At 43.3% G+C, this 23517-nt stretch overlaps 2 protein-coding genes across 2 annotated transcripts; one reads left to right on the top strand and one right to left on the bottom strand.

Annotated features, from left to right (window-relative positions):
* Positions 1–386: 386 nt before the first annotated feature.
* Positions 387–19955, bottom strand: ift122 (intraflagellar transport 122 homolog (Chlamydomonas)). Its single transcript, XM_070967589.1, has 29 exons — positions 19784–19955; positions 19048–19114; positions 18869–18953; positions 18704–18782; positions 18536–18612; positions 18354–18420; positions 18127–18273; positions 17528–17603; positions 16375–16566; positions 15846–15984; positions 15328–15530; positions 14219–14356; positions 13811–13975; positions 13370–13567; positions 12966–13106; positions 12553–12606; positions 11715–11876; positions 10744–10910; positions 9318–9489; positions 7830–7932; positions 5867–6007; positions 5665–5762; positions 4430–4530; positions 3103–3268; positions 2871–2988; positions 2653–2781; positions 1545–1621; positions 1263–1427; positions 387–1083 (listed from the first exon to the last, which is right to left on the bottom strand). The coding sequence occupies exons 1-29, from the start codon at positions 19825–19827 to the stop codon at positions 997–999; spliced, it is 3558 nt and encodes a 1185-aa protein (XP_070823690.1). The 5' UTR covers positions 19828–19955; the 3' UTR covers positions 387–996.
* Positions 19950–23497, top strand: mbd4 (methyl-CpG binding domain protein 4). The gene is made up of 8 exons (XM_070967590.1): positions 19950–20100; positions 20268–20558; positions 20657–21357; positions 22105–22170; positions 22305–22439; positions 22537–22686; positions 23010–23113; positions 23210–23497. The coding sequence occupies exons 2-8, from the start codon at positions 20389–20391 to the stop codon at positions 23282–23284; spliced, it is 1401 nt and encodes a 466-aa protein (XP_070823691.1). The 5' UTR covers positions 19950–20100; positions 20268–20388; the 3' UTR covers positions 23285–23497.
* The last annotated feature ends 20 nt before the right edge of the window (positions 23498–23517 follow it).

Below are 23517 nucleotides of genomic sequence, written 5' to 3'. Positions count from 1 at the left end.
GTTGCAGCCGCGGCCGTCCGAACCCCATCATTACCATCACGTGCATCAATGCATCATTAGAATAAGATGAGCAGAGAGTGGGAGGAAAGGCGAAGTGGGGAAAAAGCCTGTTGGTGATTTAAACCGTTGAGAGTGGACAAACTACAAATGAAATTTCTTGAGCAATCCAACTTATTTGCATCAGTGAAAGCCTAATCCCCAACCACTGCATAATGCAAAGCTCAACTCATAGCCTTAAGTGTAATCAGAAGCAGTGGGGCGTACCGCTCATAGCATGCGGTCTCCCTCCAGCTTTCTCTTTCACGGAAACAAATTCTAAAGTTCAATCTGCAAGAGAGTTCAATATTACTCAAGTTGTCTTTCTAACGTCATTAAGAAAACCCACTGTCACAAAAAATACCAAAATATTTTATTGAAAATGCTTGTTTTTCCCTTGTAACAATATAAAAAATACATTCTCCTGATTATACACCAGATGTCCCATACTGTTAGGAAACACAGTATTCGGCATATAAACCCATGGAATGCACTTGTTTGCAGACCTATCTGCTCTTTATGAATAATAATGTTCAACAATAAGAAATTTCTATTATCTTAAAACAGTGTTTTTTAAATAAATGTGTCATTAAAGTTTTTTTTTTACACTGTACACCCATGTTCCCTTTAAAGTAGTGATGCAATCAGTGACAGCCCAAGGTAATCTGATCCAAATAATCCAGTTGGGCTGATTGGCTGATGGTGCACTTTTCTTACCCTCGATAATGACAAACACACAAACACTACAGGTATTACTGCTCTCGAGGGGGAGCTCGAGGTATAGCACGTAACTCACAACTCACATCACATTACAACAGATGTCTATGGTTGTTACAGTGCGGACAACATCACACTGCAAGAGAACAATGACGACATGCCAGAAAACACAAAGGACAAAAAGATTAGCTTGAGGGTACAAAAAGTGAAATGTTTAAAATAGCTGCTCTAGTTTTAAGTAGATCAATTTGGTTCATCGATGGGTCTGCGACAGTAAGGACAGCAGTTGTGTTGAAGCACCAGGAGCTCATAATCCTCACTGTGAAACATCTACGAGGAAATACAAAGATCGTTAGAACAGCCCAGAATAAACATGTGAAATATTGTCTATAGAGGATGGTGAAAAGAAAGACACCTAAAACAGTGTGAGTGAAAGAAAGAAAAGCAGGTAAGCTTTGTCTGAGGTCCACACCAGGCTATACGCACTGTGTGCCTTATAAACGCTGTACCTTGAAGCAGGTGGGGCACATGGTGATGCTCACATCGGGCAGCAGGGAGCGGAAGTATTCCCATTTGAGCGGCCTGGGCCAGCGTTTGATCAGGACGTCCCTCCGGCTCATGGAGCGCAGCACCGAGCGACTCACCTTGACTGGGACAAAGTTCGAGCCCCCCTGCTGTTTGGACAGACACATGAACACATACACATTCTATTATGGATGCCGTCCTTTCACCCTGTCCAGCTGGTTTGTCCAGTTGGTGGAATATTAATCGCCTCATCTGTCCTTTCTTACCTCAAAGCTCATTTTGGCTGTAAATGGGTTTTCCTCAGCGTCATCCAAACCATCATCCATCCTCAAAGCCTGCAGCTCTGATTGGTGTTAATTCAGAACAAATAACTCAAGAAATGCACACATTTCAACACTGATTTCACATGATATGTACGCTTTCTGTAGTTCTATGTTTTTAAAACAGGAAGAACTATTCTAAAAGACTATTCTACAGAGACTATTCTAAATGTGAGAGTGTTTAAAATGCCAATCAGCCGTGCCTGTCAGTCACGACGTGGCTCTGGAGGAACAGAGCAGACCTCGGTGCCCTTGAGTGTCTGCCGGCTAATGCAGGTTAATCCCTGCACTAGGGCTGTGGCTACGGCTCTTGGAGGGTTAGTGTCATTAAGATGAGACAGGAGAGCCTCGCTAACCCTATTAGCTCAAGAGCTAAGATGACTTAGCTCTGACAGCTTACCCACCAGCACAGAATCGAGGCCAACGCCGACTAAACAGCTTCTTAGAACTGTCACAAGGCGGAGGGGAGTCACGTGCTTCATTTCTAAGAGATGTGCTGTGTTTTAGGGCAGGGATACAGACTCTCAAGACCATCAGGGTGAGGAGTAAATACAACCCTGATTCTAAGAAAAACGGGGACTGCGTGTACCAATTAAATAAAAACAGAATGCAATCGAACTGTGTTGGCCAACAGCGGCTTTACAAAGTGTTCCTGAGCCCATGTAGTAATGTCCTTTAAACAATCATGGCGCTGGACCTCGCTCTCGCTCCATCCTTGCTTGTGAATGGCTGAGCCTTTCCAGGATGCTCCTTTCATACCCAATCATGATACAACACCTGTTACCAATGAACCTGTTTACCTGTGGAATGTTCCAAACAGGTGTTTTTGGAGCATTCCACATCTTTCCCAGTCTTTTGTTGCTCCTGTCCCAACTTGTTTGAAATGTGTCGCTGCATCAAATTAAGCATATATTAAAAAAAAATCAATGAAGTAAAACATTAAATATGACGTTTTTGTACAGTTTTCAATTGAACGTTTTACTCAGCATCCATTTATGGATTGTTTATTTCTGCGTTTATGTGTATTTGCACTGTGAACATGATCAAAGGATACCACCATTGTCCATATCGTGCCAGCGTGCATCCCTCTGATCCATGTGAGGAACTTCTAGGTCAATCAGAGACACCGCCTCTTCATCACTGATGCCCTCCTCCAGGTAGAACTGCACCAGAGGCAACACCTCTGCACACAAGCAGACACGCTACATTAAAGACACAAATGGAGTCCTCTCTGTTCCAACACTGCACACAACCTGTTTGTGTGTCACTGACCGTATGATGAAGCTGAGTAGATGAAAGGCTGCCTGCAGTTGATGCACACACTCCCCTGGTTGTTCAGCAGGGGGTTGTGGGTGGAGCAGCGGTAGCACATCATGCCCTCCATTAGGTCCTACAGGAAACATGGATGTTTAACCTATACATTCAAGGACACGGGGCGGAGGTAGCTCCTCTGTTATTGAGAGAGCATTGACAAACAGTTAAATATAGCAGCGTGTAAACGCACCTCGCTGTCGTGAAACGGCTTGGAGCGAATGGTGAGGCTGTCCAGTTCTATGGACTCCTGGAAGCGGGAGGGGATGTGCAGCTCCTGGAGCTTCTCGTAGCAATACCTGGCAAGTTTATATGCACCCAGTTTTCGACTCTGCTTGGCCAAAGTACACAAGGTGTTACTAATAATCAGGTCAAGGAAAACTAATGTAGGAGCAGTCGGCAGTGTAAATATAGTTTCACTGGGATATTCCCAATATTGGGAAGTGTCTTATTCAAAATTAGTTGCTTTTAATGTGGAAAAATTTATACTTGTGTGCTTTTATGAATAGATATAGTGGTATATTCCCTCATGTCTCTTGATGAGTACAACAACAGCCGTGCCGAGCCAGAAACACTGGCTACATGCCCTGAAAGTAATACCTTGATAAGAATGTTTGTGCGCTTGTGTCAGTGCTTCTACAGGCATGTGTGGCTGTTTATTTCTGTGATTGAGGTGGGGAAATTGTTGCTTATTTGTATTTATATGGAAACAGATTGTTCGGCCAGCAGCTCTGAGAGCGGCAATGACAGGTCAATGAGTTGCAGCTGCAAACAGCTCTACGCTGGCACTCCTCCATCACCTACAACTTAACACCACTGCTCTCCATTCCTCTCCACTCAGCTACTCTCCAGCTCCTCCCACAGACCCAGTTCTGTTCCACGGCTGCGACTGCTGATAAATGTGTGTCCTCTCATTGTTTAACTTGTTTAGTGCATCGTTGCTGTGACACCATGTTTAACTGACCCACACAGACACAGCCCTGCTAAGTCTATAAAATCTGAGTTCATGGTTTTTGGAGCACCTCAGTTCGGCCACAGAGGATCCCAGCTGCTCAGCCCGATTTCCTCCTCAAAGGCTGGGCTTTCCTTCCTCACACTCTGCCTCCACTGTGTATGGCGGCGGGTGTGAGGGAGCTTCGTGTGTTTATTTCTTCAAATTAAAGCGCATTGTTTAGCGTGTTTATGCATGTACACGTATGCACAAAGTTCCATAATCAACGCATTTGTTTAGATAACGGAGAATGTGCCTCTTGCTGGTATCGTCTCCTCCTCCCCATCATCACCCCTTTTATTTCTCTCAGCAGCAGCATAGTTTCCACAGTGGCGCCAACTCTTCCGCTTTCTCTCTCCTTCTATCTTTTCCACCACTTTATCATCATTGTCTCTGCCAGTCTGGATTTAAGATTGGCATGTTTGGTCTCGAGAGTTTTCCAGGGAGGAAAAGGGCCCCCACAATACTCGATTCTAAATGTATTTGCTTGATGTCTATGTGAGGTCTACTTTCTCAAATGGAAGGATACACTTTCGAAATGCCTGGTGGCATGTCCTTGGTGAGGTTGTTCAGGAGGAATCTGCAGATGTTGAAGAGCGTGTCTGGCATGTGGGAACTGAAAGGCTCATCCTGAAAATCCAAACAGTGAGAAAATGAGTTATGGAAGGTTAAGGGATTATAAAACGAGAGAAATCTGATAAAAAAAAAAAAGGTGGGTTTTACATTTTTTAAAAGCTCCATCTCTCCCACTCCTCTTCTTAATTTTTTCCTCTTTAAGCCTGGTCTAAAAGCAGCCTAACCCTGAGTGCCTCGTCCCACCTCACAGTGCTCTGAAAGGGAAAGACGAATTTGCTAAAGCAGTCACTAACAGCGCCTTATCCCAAAAGTTGATAGTTCAAATCTGTAGTGCCTGCCCCTGAGAGTTAAAGTGAGATATAGAGGTTTCCTGCTCTGGTCTGGATCACAGCGATGCCTCACTGATGCAGGGGTGTGACCACAGCCGAGCAGAAAGCTGAAACAACAAACTGAGGACGCTGACACAGGCCAGGTCACCCGTATAGTGCTCATAACCAGGATTTGCTTGTTTGTAAGTAGGTTAGGACTGGGGGCTTGGAGAAGACCTGTAGTCATCATGATCAATCAAGCAGCTGGTTACCATGGGGACAGGGGTCAGAGAGGTTTCATGAAGTGAATCATTTTGACTGCTGCATAAAGGGCTTATCTTTCACTACGAGCAGTTATGTGTAGCGCGTCCAAATTCTCAGTCAGGCAACCTTTAAGTAGAACATGAGCTAAAACGTGTAATAATGTTGGTTCCCAAGTAGTCCAAGCTGATTAAATTCCTTACAGTGGTCTCAACACTCCACTCTCTTTTGTTCACTTTACCCAACAACCTCTGTGCATGTATTAATTTCTCCTTTACCCTGAGTTTCTTGTTTCGGATTGACATAATCTTACAGAGCCAGGCCTCCGCCTTGTCAAACTCAGAGCGGTCTGAGGAAATGCGAGAGCGAAAGTTGATTAGAAAGTGGGCAGAAACACAGAGGGGCTGTCAGTACACTTCACGTGAAAAAAAAGGATATGAGTAACATGAATGTGTTTGTATCCAAATAGAAATCTAACCACACTGTAGGTACTATTTCCAGTCTTTTTTCAATTTTGACAGCCAATCATGTGGCTGCTTCGTGATTTCTAAGGCCTCCTCCCACTTTTGTCTGGTCTGGCTATGAAAGATTAGTGTTGACGTCAGCAGGATGTTCTCACCGTGTAGCGCTGAATGGAGTGATAGACATGGTAGAGTGCAGCAAGATGCTGAAAACGCTCAAACTTCTTCAGCATTTCATCACGCTGGTCTTCGCTTTCTGACTCAGACAAACACAGACATAACAAGAGGTTAGTAAGAACAAATACATGCATTGAGATTAGCAGTAAAATACAACTGCCATGCAAAGGAGATGGGTCTCACCTCTGGCGATGTCCAGACACTGCATGGACAGCATCCAGTAATAGTACCCTGCGTCGTTGAACCTGTTCTCCACCACTGCATTGTGGGTAAGCTGCTCCAGGACTTTCACGGCTTCGTTCTGTCTCCCTGCCCTGTGAAATGCTAAAGAAAGAAAGAAAGAAAGAAAGAAAGAAAGAAAGAAAGAAAGAAAGAAAGAAAGAAAGAAAGAAAGAAAGAAAGAAAGAAAGAAAGAAAGAAAGAAAGTGGTGATGGATGGATTATGTTGTTGCCTTGTAGCAATGCTGGATTTTAAGTGTCAATCCGAGACATCCTGCTTTATTTAATTAGCTCTGTGTGACATCTTTGGTGCTCAGTTGTCATCAGCAGCGTGTTTTTGCACTGTACTTCCCACTTTGGTGACGAAAAAAAAAAGTGTTTCTTCTTTTAATTAAGTTTCAATGCCTCTCTTGTCCTATGTGCAATTAATGCATTGTGTCTAGACTCACATACATCTCAAACTGCAGAAAAAAAGCATATAAAAGTGACTAAATGCCAACATAAATTTGTACTTAATGGCTACAAGACAAACTTTTCCTAATTTCTTTACATGTAATAACTAACATAAGTCTTTTCCAAACAGGGGGTTTCTCCTGAATATCAAACACCAAAGCACTTTAACTTTAAAGCTGTGATAAATATGAGCTCTATTCTTCTTGTTAGAGGGTAATTAGAAGCAGCTTTAGGGAGTCGACCCCACCAGTGACCCTGACCACCGCCGGGGTCAGGACATATTAGTGGCAAATATTTATCAGTCTACCTAACTGGATAAAAACACATTCAGCTGCTGCTGGTTAATGTAAGGAGGGTGCACACACCCGCTTTCCCCTTCCAGAAACCCAAAACACAAGCTGACAGCAGTGTTTTTTTTGGTCAAAGCTCCAAAAAATACACTTTACCGTGTAAATAAATATAATAATGTCCTCAACTGTGATCTCAGCACTGAACATGTTTTTCGCAGAAATCGGGTAAATCAGGTTCATAGCATGACATTGATGAAACTTTGTCTGCTTTTCATTTACAGAGGCGAATTACCTTTTTCAGTCCATGACGAGAATTTAGAGCGATTCGGTTTTCAAGGATTTGAATGAATGGAACTGAGAACCATGACAACTGTGGAAAGAGACCTCCAAACTAAAGACATGGGAAATGTGAAAAATGAAAAAACAGGCACAAGGTCTTTTGGTGGTGGTGAATATGCTGCAGACCCACAATGATGGACCTCTGGAGGTCCAGAACCCCTTTCTGGAAACAACTGAGCTACACTTGAACCCCCCCTCCAACATATGTATCCAGCCAATTGAGTCTAGTGTTGACCATTTCTAAAGCTGTCATTGAGAAGTACCAATGCAGTGGGCAGGAGACAAGCTGGAATCTCAGCTACAATCACTGGTAACACAATACTGCGTCATCGCCTGACTTAAATACACCCGATCAGCAAAATGCATTACTGTAAGCAAGCTCCAATACAATCAGGCCTGTTCAGTCATGTCGAGACAGGCAGAGGAAGATTATGTAGAAGAGGAAATATGCCTGCTGAGATCATAATTATAAATCTATGAGCTGATTATAACTATGGTTACAGTTGGTAATCATCATCAGAGCCGCTTGTAGTACTGGTGATTAGAGGCATGCATGCATGTCATTCAGTTAACAGGCAGCCCAGCTCTGCTGTGCTCTGCTCTGCTCCAGCAAAGAGGATCATGTTTTACAGTGGATACAGAGAATCTTAAGGAAGTAGTGAAAAATGTCTGCGTCCAGAGCTGGCCAGGCTTTATCACTTCCATATGTAAACACTGGCTGAGGCTGTAGACTTTAATTTTCACTGAAATAACCCTGGAAAAAAAGAGTGAATGCATACATTTGGAGCGACCTGCACAGGCTTACTCAATGTGAAGGTGTAGCCCTGGCGATGATGCAAACTCACCTTTCTGCGCCTCTTCAAAGCGGTCGTTCTCAGCCAACCACTGGGCGTAAGGCACAAAGACGTCATTTTTGAATTGGGGGTGCTTCTCCACCAAAGAGAAGGCCTGAAAAAGGGACAGGTGAGAGCAAAGAACAGACATGTGGTACAGCAAATATGACCAGTTGACATAACAATGCACAAGTCCCTCCAGACTGCAGCATATATAGACGAGCGTAACGCTGCCCTCTGCAATTATGGCTGAATTGTAGTTGATTAGGAGCATATGTGCTACCACACATTATTCAGAGAAACAAACATTATTTCCTGTCAAAACATAGCTACGGCATTATTAATTAGCTGAGTACAAAGGAAAGTGTATGAGCTAAGTTGATTTCACACTCTATTAGAACTACAACTGCAGCTCTTATCCTGTTTGAATGACAGGATATAAAGGGCTGTTGTAGTGCCCTGTGGACATATATTTGCCTGTCACAGTGACTGATTAATCTAAATGTCCTGTAGCAAAACCTGAGCCAAGAAACACACACCAGTCATACCATACAGTAAAAGAGAGAAAGGGTATGTGTGTGTGTGTGTGTGTGTGTGTGTGTGTGTGTGTGTGTGTGTGTGTGTGTGTGTGTGTGTGTGTGTGTGTGTGTGTGTGTGTGTGTGTGTGTGTGTTCCAGACCTGTGAGCCCAAAGTCATGTAAAGAAATACTTTGTTTTAGAACAGTGCAGTGAATAGCATCCATATGGCCGGTGCTGTAACTCTAGTCTGGGTTCTGTCCTGTCTTGGTGTCCACCTCCCCCCGTGAAGCACATAATGCTAACTGTTCTCAACCTCTGCTCCGTCTTTCTTTTTCTCTCTCTGAGGATCAAACAAATATCCAGGGAGTCTTCCTCAGACACCACAGCAGAACCGCGTGTTTGTGATTTGATGTTCTGTTTTTGGCCCTTCTGTTTCAGCATGCAAATCGCCAACGTGCATCTGTGTAACGCCTTTAACTCGATTAAAGACTGCAGATGGATTAAAGAAATGCAATATTTTCGTCTTGTCTGAGCAGCGTGATCCACTCTGATGGAGGAATTTGATTGGGAGCAGAATGGAGCTTTAAGCGGATACTCTTTCGGTGCAGTAGAGTGTTTTGTGCCTCTTGCTCTCTAATCATCGTGTGGGCATGGATTCAGAGAAATCCAAAGCTGGATGATTAGCTCTGGAGTGTGCGCATGGTTTAAGTTTGTCAGTGCATGAAGAAATTAGGCGGATGCATTGTCTTATTGTTTGCATTCGGCTGTGGTTACTTTAACAAATGCTTTATACTTTTCTGGAGACTCCTGCAGAATCTGAACAGGCCATGAACATCAAGTGGTTTATGATAGTGGATTCTGAGTACCACAGCAGTTTATTTAGCACAGTCCTATAGGGCTCACTTTATATTTATGTGACACTATATATAAGCCATGATGAGCAGAGCAGGTGTGTCTCCCGTGTGCAGAAGTGTGTCAGACCTCTTCCCAGTGCCGTGTTTCCACATGCAGCTGCACCAGAGCCTGCAAGTCTCCCATCTTGGAATAAGTCTCTGAGGCATAGCCGTGGTGCTTCAGCTTCGTCAAGTAGAACGCACACTTTGCCAGCGGTTCGCGCTCAGCCTTGTCCAACTTGCGAGCAATGTCGATCAGCCTGCATGAGAGGAGACAGGAGGAATGAGCGCACACAGACAGGGCGAGTGCAGATAAACCCTTACACAGGGAGGTCAGCTGCGTCAAACTATGCTCATGACCCCAAAAAGAATATGAACCAGCCAGGGTCACTAGCTGTATCAGATTCAGGTTAAAGAGCCCTGACTCTGTTCAGCTGTAGGTAGCTGTGCTGACCAACTGGTAGCTCCACAGGAGGCTTACAGCATGCAGACAATAGGTCAGATGGAGTCAGTGGGGAGTTCTGATATGACCACCACAGACGAGCTTATCAGTTTGCCTGGTTCACAACAACACACACTCACACCCCACATGCCCACTACCCATGTATCAGTGCAAGCTCACAGAAAGGTAATCATTCCCTATGTACTTTCTTAGCAACCATAAACATGTCAAATATACTGTTTAATACTGATAATGTGACTGAGGGACACATGTTCTGGATATTTACTAATTTATTGCTGCTTTGTGCTACTAAGTATGCAACAAAGTTTGAAAGTTATACATCCCTCCAGACAAGTTTTAAGACTATTCATGTCAGGTACGGTTTTCACCAGAAAATAAGTTTAGTGACTTTGTTAAAATTCTTTAACTTGCATCTACTTTTTCCCGCTCACTGAAAAATCCAGAAATCTAGGAATACGCAAAGATTTTTCATTTCAAAAAGTTAACTACTGGAGTGAAGAATCTGACAACAACCTTCTATTGTCAAACACAGCGAGGGTCTAACATCCAAATGAAGTAACAATAAGCAGCACATACTTTTGACTTGAGGGAGACTTAAATCTGCAAAGCATCAAAACAGGAGTCTGCAATGGCTGAAGCAATTTGAGTGTATCAGATTCAAACCTGGAGTTCAGGGTATAAATCTGACTCTTGGTATTTTGCCCACTCTCTGCCCTGGGCTAGCTACACTTCCCTACTCGAAATAAAAACAAAATTCCAGCAGAGTATTCAATTAGTGTGTTGTAACCTACAAAGTCAGAGACAGCTCCACCACTGACAGTAAAATTAAGACATGAGTGTGAACATTTCTAACCATCCTTTGTTCAGTTATGAATTAGAAAATGTTAATAATTCACTATATTCAATGATGGACACACATTATGGACACAGATTTGGGGAAATCATGCACACAAATCCAAAAAGGCGGTTTAGAAAAGGCTAAACAAGAATAAAAGTTTATCTTTTGGTGAAAAGCTGATCTAGAGGGTTTCATACAGTGACTGACACCTACATGTCTGCCCAGCCGTGTTCCCCTATAATGTCTATAGCTTTGAGATGTTCTCCTGCTGACAGGTACATCTCTGCTGCTGCCCGGGGCTCCTTGCTGCTCTTAGCCCAGTCTGCCTGCTTGGTCATCAGGATCCGAGAGCTCTTAGGGTCTGTCGCTCCGACAAAATCCTGCAGGAAAGACAGACAGTTGCAAACTTATTAAAATACCAAAGGTAACTTTTCAACTAGAATCCTAATGCTGCTCTGGAATGACAGCAAGAGATGTCCAGTTCAGACAGTCAGCACCATGTGGGTCCAGGCCGAGACAGGAGGAGACTCACAAAAACAGCAGGCTGCTAGAGGGCCTTTCCCTCCGGTGTCCTTCCTACCTAAAACAAACAGCCTGTAGGACCAGATGGCCACACAGCCACATAAATATACAGCAGCCACATCAAACACACAATCTGATACACATGCGCACGCAAATATACATGGATGAGTCATGGCTGTGTCATCTGCCCCAGCAATGTGAATGTAATGCTGATGATCAAAGTGTCCCCCCACATGTAAACATAATAAAGCATGAATTCGTCTCAACTCCAACTGACCTCCTCATCATTGTATTCATGTAAAAGCAGACGCTCGCCTTACCTCTCTCCATTTGTGCTCAATTTACAACTGCATCATGTGTGTAAGTTACCTTTGTCTTACATAGGGATATGTGTATAAAAGCACGGTGTGTGTGTGTATACTGATCAGATGATATATGTGGAGATTCCAGTGATGTACGAGGAGATGAAAGACAGACGGTAAAGGGGGATCGGTTGAACACAGTGCAGGGCCCCAACTTGGCATAACCGCACATAATGAAGAAAAACATATGTTCTACATCCCTAAAACATGCACTGCTTTCCAGGTCATTCTGTCCGGATTGATACCAAGGTATGTTGTACATGCATATGTGTAGTTTTTGTCAATGGATGCTTTAATCACCTTGGCGTACTCAAACATGCGCAGGTCAGTGTACATGCTCAGGGCTCTGGATTCGTGGCCAGTGCGTTTGTAAAGCTTGGCTGCCTCATGGAATTTCCCCTGGTAGGCATAGACGTCTGCCAGGAACAGCTCATTGTCGTTCTCACCCCGCTTCTTCCTCTCCTGCAAATCAGTCAACACAAACACTGGCATGTGTGCAGGGATAAACACTCACATGCATGTACACACATTCACACACAACTGTGATGCATGTGTTCACACACACACACATTGAGTCAAACAACATCAAAGGGAGTAAAAACTATCGGCTCGCTGGATGCAATCAGCCTCACTTTTGAACCCACACTAAACTCTTTGACCATCGGTCAGAAAGAAATCAGAGTGCACATACTACATATCACTAAATGAAGTCCACTTTCAAACAGGGACATTTCCCCCTTCCAAAGAGAGAACAGCAGATACTTTCTGCAGGAACTGGCCGAGCTGAAAAGGACTTTCCTCTGCTCTGCATGCATACTATCAAGGAATGTGTGTGTCTTTCGCTGTGTGTATTTGCTTGAATGCATGTGTGGACTGGACCAGATAAGGTCATTCAGGATGCAGGTTCCTCCCCTGTGTGAGTGTGTAGCGTGTGAAGTGTAGCCCAGGGCGAAGCCTGGCAATTAAATGGATGATTCCCATTAATTGTTGTGACTGGCCTGGTCTCCCACAGAGCCTTGTCGAACATTGATGATGTCAGCTCTGGTCAGAGCAGAAATCAGCAGACAAAAGATGTGAACTTGGCGTTGCACAGTACTAAATGATTTTCTTTTTCCCTTTTCTGAAGAGTAGGTTTTACCTCAATGCTGTTGATGAGCTCCAGGTAGCGCAGGTCTCTGATCCTAATGAAGGCCTGAAAATGGGATAAGACAACATATAATTTCAGGGATGGCTTCTTAGCATCTGGGGTATTGTGTTTTCTTTGCAGTACCAGCTTCTTAAAATCAGATCACAAACTCTTTTAAACATTGCTTATGTTTATATTTGGATGCCTGGGTAATGATGTATGTGCTTTAAATTGTCTGTGAATGTTTTCAGACGTTGAAGCCTAAGAGTAGGCTAAGGTTTTTACCTTAGCCTACTCTTAGGCTAAGGTAGGCAAGGTATTGTCACACTGTTGCTGCTATTTGTTCGTTTTTATTATTCTGTCATGATGAAAGTAGTCAAATAAGTGGGTCGATGATCAGAACGATTTGTGTGTGTCTGACTGGCCTTCTTGGCGGTGTCAAAGTCAAGTCCCTCCAGGGCCTCTGTGGCTAAATCCCTCCAGTCACTGTCTGTCACACCAAGACAGGCAATCTGATAGGCCTCCTTAAACATCTTCCTCTCCAGGTACTGGTACATAGGTGCTGACTAGAGAGAGCAACAACACCGTCATCATAAAGACTTACACATTTTACAGTGTGGAAGGAAACTAAATAATAAAGAAGAAGAAGACTCCCAATAAATCATATCTTCACCACATTATTCTCACAAACTGACAGAAAAGCAGTCCATATATGCATTTTCACGATATTTAAGATACACCAACATGTGGCAATGGCGTGCCATCATTTCTACATTATCACCACATGGTAGCTCCAGACTCCAGGGCCGACTGACAATATACTACACACCTGAGGCACCTCCACAGCAGACATGGAATAGACGTGTAGACAGAAGATCTTTGAGCCGTTGTAGCCAACCATAAAGCCCTGCATCTTCTGCTGGTGCACGGGAAAGTTACTAGCTTTGATGTTAAGGTAGCCGTTGCCAGAGAAGCACAGCATGTCCTCACACTGGGTGTTCCAGGCCACGCTGTTAGCATTAGGCTCCTACAGCGAAAGTAAAAGAAAAGAGGGAGGTAAAGAAGGTTAGCAGGAATAGAAGGTCTAGAGGTGACTGTAGAACACAGACCAGGCAGGAGTACATGAGCAAGATGTGAAGCTATACCTAATGCAAATAATCATACATACATGCATGTTTCTATTTTATTCCATCTCACTGCAGCTCTGAAATGTATTTGAAACTCTGCCAAGTTTAGTTCCCCCACCTTGCCCTTAAGCCTCTCCACTGACCTGAAAAAGCAGTTCTTTACTGTTGATGTCGTAGACCAGGAGTGTGTTGTGCTCATCCACCACAGCCAGCTTATTGCGGGAGGCGCTCATGTCTAGGCAACGCACTGACGTTGACAGCTTCAGCAACGTGATGGGAAACGGGTTGTCAACAAATATCTTCAGGATCTGCATCACAAAAAAAGGAAAAAAATACACCGTCAGGACCAATGCTATGTATCTCAATAAATGTAAACACTATAAGGAACGCATGTTGTGACCTGCAGTCTCATCCTCATATAAATGAATCTCGTCTTTTTGAAGGAGAAAGCAGTTTCTTTCATGTTCAGATTCATGGACCACTGACTCGTGAACAGGAGTGCCATTTCTAAGGTGACTTAATGTGGAAATGTATTTTCTCAAAATACTCACAGCTCCATTTTTTAACCCCACTAGCAGGCCCTCTCTGCCTGGCGGACCACCGATCACTTTGATGTAGCGAATTAGAGACTCCATCACCCATTCTTTTTCCCTGACACTGGTGAAGGACAGGCACTGGAGCCTCTTCTCCTGCACAAGAGCAGAGTGAGAAAATTGAGACCACAATATAACACATGAAAGACCGACTGGCTGAGAATGACCAAATTATCCTGTTTTTATTATTTCACAGACTGATAATCTCACCCTTCATGTTCAGACACGGTCGTAAATGTCCAACAAACCGTAGCACATTGTTCTTTTAAACCTTACAAAGTGTGGCTCAGTGTCAGAAAGCAATGCCATAAAGATAAACAATGACTTGATGTGACACAGACATACACATTCCATACGGGCACAGCCCATTTATATGGCCTAAAAGCTGAAACACAAGCATGCCTGTTAGAGAGAGATCTGAAGCACCTCTGTCACACACAGACAGATTTAAAGGGAAATAACCTCTGTGTTATGGCTGCATCTCCTCCCTACCAGCCTCTGTCAAACACTTAGAGACAAGAGGGAGAGAGGAACCCCGAGGGAGACCCACTGGTTCAACAGACTGTGGTTCTTCCCCTTCATTCAACTGTCTTGCTTTATCCAGCTTGAAGAGGGTTGAGGAGGGGAGAGAGACAGAGCCTGCAGAGCACATGCACAGCTGGAGCCTTTTGCAAACTAGGCAGAAACATCTGGGAAGCCAGCACTTTCATGATATTATCATTTTTCTCTGGGCTGTTTGGGAAAGTACTGAATGGTTAAACACTGAATCACTCTTCTTCCATCATGTTAATAGTGCTCAAGTGTCTCTGCAGCCTCTTACGCAATCTGTCAAGTGTGCATTAGTGTAATTTACAAAGAACAAGAGTGTCACTGCAGGTCAGGAGAATTAAGTCTGACATGCACAACTGAAGGACAACTGTTTGTCTCATGTGAGTAATGACCCAGAACACAAACATGCCTTGGTAGGTGCAAGCAATACATTTTATGTTCAAATGACTGTTTTGGGTGTTTTGTTTTTATGAGCATTACACTGCACAATGACTATAGGAATATTTATCTCCTCTGACCTGGCACAGGATAATATGCTGGGAGCAGACCACCAGCAAGTTGCATTCAAACTTCCGGCTAATTTTCTCCTTAGGCCGGTAGTGCATGTCTGAGGAGTCATCTGAATAGAGCTCATAGATGCGGATCTTCTCGGGCAGCTGGATAGCAAGACGGTTTCTGTAGATGGCGATCTTCTTCACCAGCTCATGACACTTGATCCTCACTGGGGAAAGAAGGAAATGAAGGGAGAGAGCAGACATATGAGGAGGGTGAGGATAGTTGAGTTATCTGCCAATGCATCCTGTTGGCCGAGTCATCTCACGGGTGACTGTTCAATCCCAGCTATGCTGTCATGCTGCTTTTCCTTGTATGTGTAAAAAGTTACTAATTTATTACTAATTATAATGTAATCCTATTCAGGAGTTGGAAATTAAAGTAATGTTCAAGGCACATATACAACCTGTTTTTGTTTTTGTATTACATTACAGTATGTCCTCTATTATAAACTCAACATTGTGTTACTACAGCAAAAGTGCACCTTTTTGTTCAGTGATGAGATGCTGGACGATGACATCAGTCATGCTGTCTCTGTAGGCATAGCGATCCTTGTAGAGGCCATGAACTGTGCTGAAGATTAGTTGGTAGCAGGCAACAGTCCCATCCTGGCAGCCCAACACCTAGATAAGAGATAACAATGTAGCAGAACATCCTATTAACACCTCTAATAAAAGACTGTGAGAGTGGGAAAGTGTTCCTGTTGTTAAAGCCTCTACACACAAAAACTGAGAGAATCCACCAGCAACCAATTCGCTCTTGTGTGCCTCGTCACTTTCAGTTGAATATGGTGAAAGAAAAAGCTGTTACTTTAAAATCAAACGATTGGTGTATCTGTGAACCCTAAAAAGCGCCATGCAATGAGATGAAGAAAATTCAAATGCAGACTGGCAATCAGGTCTGAGCTTTATCAGTGTTTTGCATTTTCCCACTCCTCTCACTCTGACACACGCTGTTATTTAAAGGTAGGGATAACTTCTCTGGACGCATGAGTTCATCAGCTGTGGACCCACCACAAAGTTGGAGTCAGGCTTAACCCGGCACGTCCACACCCAGGCATTCTGCTCTCCGATGGTGCCGAGCCGCACGCCATCTTTAGTGTAAAGGGAGGCCTGTTTATCAGAGCCGCCCATGACTATGTACTCGCCCTTGGAGAAATAGCTGACGCAACAAGGGTCATAGGTGAGAGTCCTGTCTTTTCCAATCTGAAAGAGACAAAGAGTGAAGTGGGCATTAAATCAAGAATACAACGAGTACTTCACATATTTATTGCCCAGGGGCCTGGGCCAACAATTCCTACTTTCTGGGCTGACACACATCAAAGTCCACAGTACATCCAGCCATCCCTTTGAGTGTCTGATGGAAAGATACAGAAAAAAAGTGTTTCTATGGTTTAAATAGTGTCTATTGTATTAGTGTTCAAAGTCCATTTGCACAATGCTATAATAGTTCCCCAACCCTTTGCATCTGTTTCTCGTCACTCTGGGAAAAAAGCTGCCTTACAATCCGTAGTTATTTTCTTCCATTGCAAACAATTCCTGGCTTTGTAATCAAAACAGAATGTTCACTTAAATAGATAAATAGGCCGATGACAATATATGAGCCTAAGGCATAACGGCAGAGTAATGAACAGTGCATATTTGTCTATAATTACGGTATTGCCCACGGGGAATTTAAGAGGAAGGAGGGACAGTGAGGGGGCTATTAAAGCATAGCAGGATCACTTCCAATGTGCTGTTATGGTTTCAATAGACCCTGACAGTCTGATTACAACAGGAAACACAGGTCTTAAACTCAGGAAAGTGTTTCCAATCCCGTATATTTTGGAGAGATAGGCAGCCTCAAGTATTCTTGTTTATTATTGCTACAGCAAGTGATAAAACACACAGTGAGCTAATAGTGTTTCTATTAGTCTTCTGATCTTTCTCTTTAATGAGGCTGCCTATATTTAGTCATCTAAATGCCCTTTTAAACAGTTTGAAGCTGGAGAGGAGAAAGCTTTGTTTTATTAGAACATATTGTACGTGCAAGCCTCAGTATATATATATATATATATATATGTATATGTATGTTTACATTGCCAAGTCGCCATGTTGGTTTTACTTGGCATACCAAAAGGTAATTTGGGATTCAGAACTTCTCTTGCATCGACCTAATGATATTCACCTGCTTTCCACTGAGCTGGTAGAAGGACAGCTTCTGACCCCAGTCTGCCACAGCCAGAATGTCATTGTGCTCATCCCTGTGAAAATACAACAAAAATGACTTTAGGCCTAAGTACTCCTGTCAACACACTGTACTGACGGGGCTTTGGTTGTTTAGGTAATGATGACAGTGTTATCACAGTGACGTATGGTCAAGCATTTTCCCCCCAAGAATGGAAAGCTTTTAGCTTTGCAATGTTTCTCTCCTCAGCAAATATCTTTTGAGTGTGCTAATCTTTATTATTGTCGTATACAGTAAGCCTATGTATCTGTCCATCTAAGCCCTTGTGCGGCAAAGAATTCATCCTGTCAAATTGTCCCTGGGCAAGGCACCGAGCCCCTAGCAGCACAAGAGAAACAATTTTCTGGCTGGCCACTGCCACCTGCTGGCCTTACACGAGCTATCCACTTAAAATGCAATGCACTCTCATCATTACTTAAATTGGGGCAGCGTGTATGGACAGTGCATAAGTGTGAGTGGCAGTGTGAGGCATTATATTTAATAAATTAACAATCTGTTTTTTCTTCAATCTTATATTGCAATAATTAAGAAAGACTAACTTTGAGGGGTTCCAGGCTATGGACCAGATAGGAGACGAGGAGCCTCCTGGACGCTCTATCTTGACCTTCTCCTCTCCGTTCTTGTTCCGAATGCTCACCACTCCATTCATCATGCCAAGGGCAAGGTACTGGCCATCGTTTGTCCACCTTCAACCAAATGAAATTCTTCAAGATAAACATGTCACATTACAGTGTTGGAGACAGTTTCAACTAAAGACTTCACTTACCCGCAACATGTTATTTTGCTGCTGACTTTATGTTTGTTAACAGATTTTTGCTCCGGCGACCACAGGCCTAAAAATGCAAAAGATGTCCTGAGCCCATGGGGGCATTTTTTCAAAAATATTTCAAGCATATTGTGTACAAGATTAGAAAGTTCAGTATAGACTCAAATTCATGGTGCACTCACCGAAGTCACCAGAGGAGCAGGAGGCAAGCCGGTGAGTAACAGGGTTGTAGGCAACGCACTGAATAGAGTCATTGTGACTACAAATAAACAAATAAAAACAAGAGACTGAGGAATAAACTCTGCAGAGAATGCCTTAATATTTACAGGATAAGCAAAAGTGACACTTACGTATATTTTAAAATACCCTCTAGTTTAGATGTCCAGATGATGATGCTTTTGTCTGCTGACCCTGAGGCAAACCTTTTACCTGCAGAAGAATACAGAAGTTACTGAGACAACACTGATGACAGAAACAGGAAAACATTGTGTACAAAAGGAGAGCCAGCTGTGTACCATCTTTAGCGTAGGCCACACAGTACACTATGTCTTTGTGTCCTTTTAAAGGCTGGATCATAACTCCATCTGCCGTGTCATAAACCTGCAACAAAAATACAAGACATTCAATGTAATAACAATGCATGGATTCTTTACATACATGTGTGTCTTGGCCAAGGAAAACAGCAAAGCCTTACCAGAACTCGAAGGCCTGCAGCAATGATGAGTTGACTGCCATCTGGCTTGAAGGCCAGATCATAAACACTGCAAAAGAGAATAATGGTGAGATGGTTATTCAATGAATTGCTTAGTCCATAAACATTGTTTAAGTTATTTATTAAGGAAAGAGGCTAAACATTCACTAGATTCCAGCTTCACAAATGTGGAAAAAGCAGTATGTCAGAAAAGGAGGTGGACCAGAGGAGGAACTGTTAACATATCTGTAGCCCTATTAATACTTGAAAAATGTGTAAACATTGAGTTTGACGAAGCAAACAAAATTAACTGTCAACTGTGCAGAAAAATCTGTCCTCTTGGACTGACAGAGGTATACATAGCGTTATATAACTTAGTAACTTCCTAAGTGAAAGCAGCAAGCAATGGTGTGCAGCAACTACGAAGACATGGCTCTTAACGACAGCCAGCTAGCTTAATGTTAGCATTAGCTCCGACCAAACGTTACATTGTGCGGCAAAAGAACGGTGACATTCTTCACTTATGATAGGACCAATATTTTACATCGTACATACTCGAAACACACACCATAATTAGTATTCCTGTCATTAATGATATCAAATAGCTGTGTGGCTAATGCTAGCTAACCTAACGGGCTAACACTAGTTTACATAGCAACGGCCGTTGCTAACCACCTAGCGTTACATCCCAGCACCAGGCCGAGCTTCACAGCGTAAACGTATACGTCTAAACTCTCACCATTGATCACGAACAGTTTCTCTCCATGCTAGCACGGCTCTCATTTCCACCTTTTTAGCAGCAAACGGGACTGCTGGGGTTTTTAATCAACAGGTTGTTGTAGCTTGTTCAGTCGCTTTTTCATACTAAGCTCCGTTTTCCTGATTCGTCGTTACTGCGCAGGCTCGGATCTGGCCGCTGCTTCCTGTGTGCAAAGCAGGGCGAAAGCAGGCTATAGTCCGGTGTTGACATCAGAAAGTAACCGGGAAGACGGGGTGCAGACATCAGTGAGCGCATTTGTACTCAGCGCCTGCGAGGAAGGAAGGAGTAATTTTCATGTATGTCATGTAAACCTTTGAAGAAGTCTTTTATATTTGCTTTTTTCGTGCTTTGCTGCTTCTGTGAACGCCTGCTGTTCAGTCTCGATATGTTACGTGATGATACTTATTATTTATTTACAACGCACAATGTGATTTCCTGTGTCTGTTATTGTTTTAAATTCTAGGTAAATTTGACACTGGTGGAAGTTAAAAAGTCAGCTGCTGGACGATGAGCTGAAGGCAATCACCTCTGCAGAATCCACAACTTTATACACCAGGCTCAAGCACAATATCATACTTTTCAAAATGCACCCTACGAGCTGTAATATCCAGCTGGAGACCAGTGAAGACATAAATAGCCAAAGTCAAAAGGAGGATTCGTGCCATACTTCCACAATGCCTCCTGGCTGGGTCAGAGAGGTGAGGCAGAGGAAAGCAGGCAAGACAGCAGGCAAACTGGACGTCTATATCACAAGGTGAGAGTTGGAATTCTGTCTGTGTGTAATCATACCTCACATCATGGCTAATCACATTCAGTGAGATCAGTGTCTGATAGATCTTTCTGTTGTTAAAGTCCCCAAGGGCAGAAGTTCCGGTCAAGAGCATCCCTGCACGCTTTCCTCCGAGAAAACGGAGAAGGGAACCTGGACATAAGCCTTTTTGATTTCACTGCATCCAAAGGCGGAGATGCCACCGCTCCCTCGCAAGCGAAACAGAGGAGAAGAAAGAAAAAGCATGCACATGGACCACAGGAGGACACAACAGAACTACTGGATCCGCCTCCAGATAAATCTAAAAGAGCCTCTTCCCCCCTCAGAAGCACTGAAGGAGAAAAAGTAAAGAGTTCAGAAGATGCGACACATGTGAATACTGACACTGTACCAGAGGAGATCCCGCATGTACGAGAAGCACAAAGTGCACCTTCAGCCACAGTGGGTGATGTCACACTGCAGAGGAGCCCTCAGAGGGTGGGTCTGCTGAGAGAGAAGCTGCTCAGACTGGCCCCTACCAGTAACCAACAGAACACTTTGATCGCTCACAGGGCCGACTCGCAGCCTTCTGTCCCGACTCTGAATGTTCAACCTGCCACTGAGAGCGAGAACGAGGGTGAGGATGAGCGAGGCGGAGATGAGATGCAGATTCGCAGGAAAGGTGACAACAAGCCTAATTCTGAACCCGACACTGCTGCTGACAGTCAACGGGATGAGGAAGAGGAGGTGTTGTTACCTGACATCACTGGTGGGAGCTGCACACCAGTGAGAGATTCCCAGAATAGTAAGTATGATCTACACTGTCTGACAGCTTGTAAAAGTAGCAGCTAAGGATAGTTTTCTCTGAATCTACTTTTTTCTACATACTTTTATATATATTATACAGTCAAGCACAGTTTCACATTGTAACATACCAGTTTTTTAATCCAGTTTCTGCTGCCTTCACATTTTTCCAGTTATGAAAAGGTTGAAAATCATTGAAAGCAAATAGATCAAGTGACAAAAAAGAAAAAGAAAAGGAAAAAAGAGTGATGGGGATATATCTGATAAAGGGAGGAGGGAGGGGAAGTGTCAAGTACTGTCTTACAGAACACATGGCATGTGTACTTGTATGTCTTGATGAGCCTTAGTACATATGATTTATGATTTGAGTTCCCAGAGCTGTGTTTGGCATTATCAGGTTTCAAGTAATACACTTGTTGTGGCCGCTAATGTGATTTGTAACAAGTAGAAAACAGTTTTTAAGGACATCAAACACATGCTTCTAATAGTTACTTAACATGACCGAAGAATGCGTAAATAACAAGTACGACTTATCTGAATTCCTGAAGTGTTTGAACTAGTCACCAACTGCGCCTCCCTACATTCATTCCTTCTTTATTTGTGAGGTGTTTTGGGTTCACAGACAGAAATATTTGTCATATGTTGGAGATTATTTTGCTATCCTCTTGTCCAGTTTGTAATTCTGGAAAGAACTGCTCTGTTTTTTCTTTTTTTTTTAAATATGTACAAATGTTTCCTGTCTGCCTAGAGTCCAAGAGCATGGAAGACAAACGGAAAACAAGCCTTTATTTCAGCAAGAAATCCCCCGGAGATGGTAATGTCAAAGCGGTTCCTTTAAGACAAGAACCAGAGAAAGCTTGTGCACGTCTAAGACATAAAATGTACCTGAACATGTATGACATAAAGTCATATTGGGCTTTAGAAGACATGAATACTGTCTGTCCACAGTCCTCAGCCCACCCAGGAGGAAGGCCTTCAAGAAGTGGACACCCCCTCGCTCTCCTTACAACCTCGTACAGGAAACCCTTTTCCATGACCCCTGGAAGCTCCTGGTGGCCACCATTTTTCTTAATAAGACCAGCGGTAAGATCCAGCATATACATACAAACATGGCATTGCAACAATATTGTACCAACCAGTACTCGTCTAGTGTGTATCGCTTTCTTTCACAATACTCCAGGTAAGATGGCCATACCAGTGCTGTGGCAGTTCTTTGAGCGTTACCCGTCTGCAGAGGTGACCCGGGAGGCCGACTGGAAGCCCATGTCCGAGCTCATGAAGCCGCTGGGCCTGTATGAGCTCAGAGCCAAGACACTCATCCGCTTCTCAGGTGAATGTGCTACGTGATAGATTACAACAACCACTTCTGTGTACATGTACAGGGTTTGTACGGTCTTGAAAGTCCGGAAGATGCTTCATTTTAACATTTGTGTTTTCGAGGTTAGCAGTATGTTTGAATTTGAATGTACTCCTTTGAAAAAATCATCTACACAATCACTCACGTCAGCAAAAAATCTTTGAATATTAGAAATCAAACGATCCTGTCATTATATTTGTTGACCGTTCACTGTGGATTTGTAGGCTTTCAATCCAAATATATGAAGCAGTATCAGTGGCCAGAAAAAAACTTGCTGTCCTTTTTCTCCTGTTTAGATGAATATTTAAGTAAACAGTGGCGATACCCCATCGAGCTGCACGGTATTGGGAAGTATGGCAACGACTCCTACAGGATCTTCTGTGTGGGAGAGTGGAGACAGGTGAGTCTCCACTACTACTGCTACTACCATACCTCTGTGGATTGCATTAGCTTTGCAATGATAATTAATGCAAAATCTCGTCTTTTTGCATCAAAGGTGACACCTGAGGATCACATGTTAAACAAATACCATGCCTGGCTGTGGGAGAACCACGAAACACTCGGAATCTGAATTACAAAGCACGAGGGACCGCATGGAGGATTTGTTTTGGCACAGACAAGAAAATCAGCCCTTGCATAACCCCCGCAGTCATCTAACACTATTATTATGATGAAGTTAAACTTGACTTTTTAAAAATTATACAGTGACATTATGAAGACGCCAGTGTTCTTTAAACAGTATTATTCATCGTGTAATAAAATGCCTTCAGTGTTTTAAAAGTTGAACTGATTCATGAGTGCTGT

This window comes from Chaetodon trifascialis, chromosome 8 (genome assembly GCF_039877785.1).
Source record: "Chaetodon trifascialis isolate fChaTrf1 chromosome 8, fChaTrf1.hap1, whole genome shotgun sequence".
In the NCBI taxonomy this organism is placed as follows: Eukaryota; Metazoa; Chordata; class Actinopteri; order Chaetodontiformes; family Chaetodontidae; genus Chaetodon; species Chaetodon trifascialis.
The sequence above is the reverse complement of the archived record's forward strand: the minus strand, read 5'-3'. Positions and strand labels throughout refer to the sequence as shown.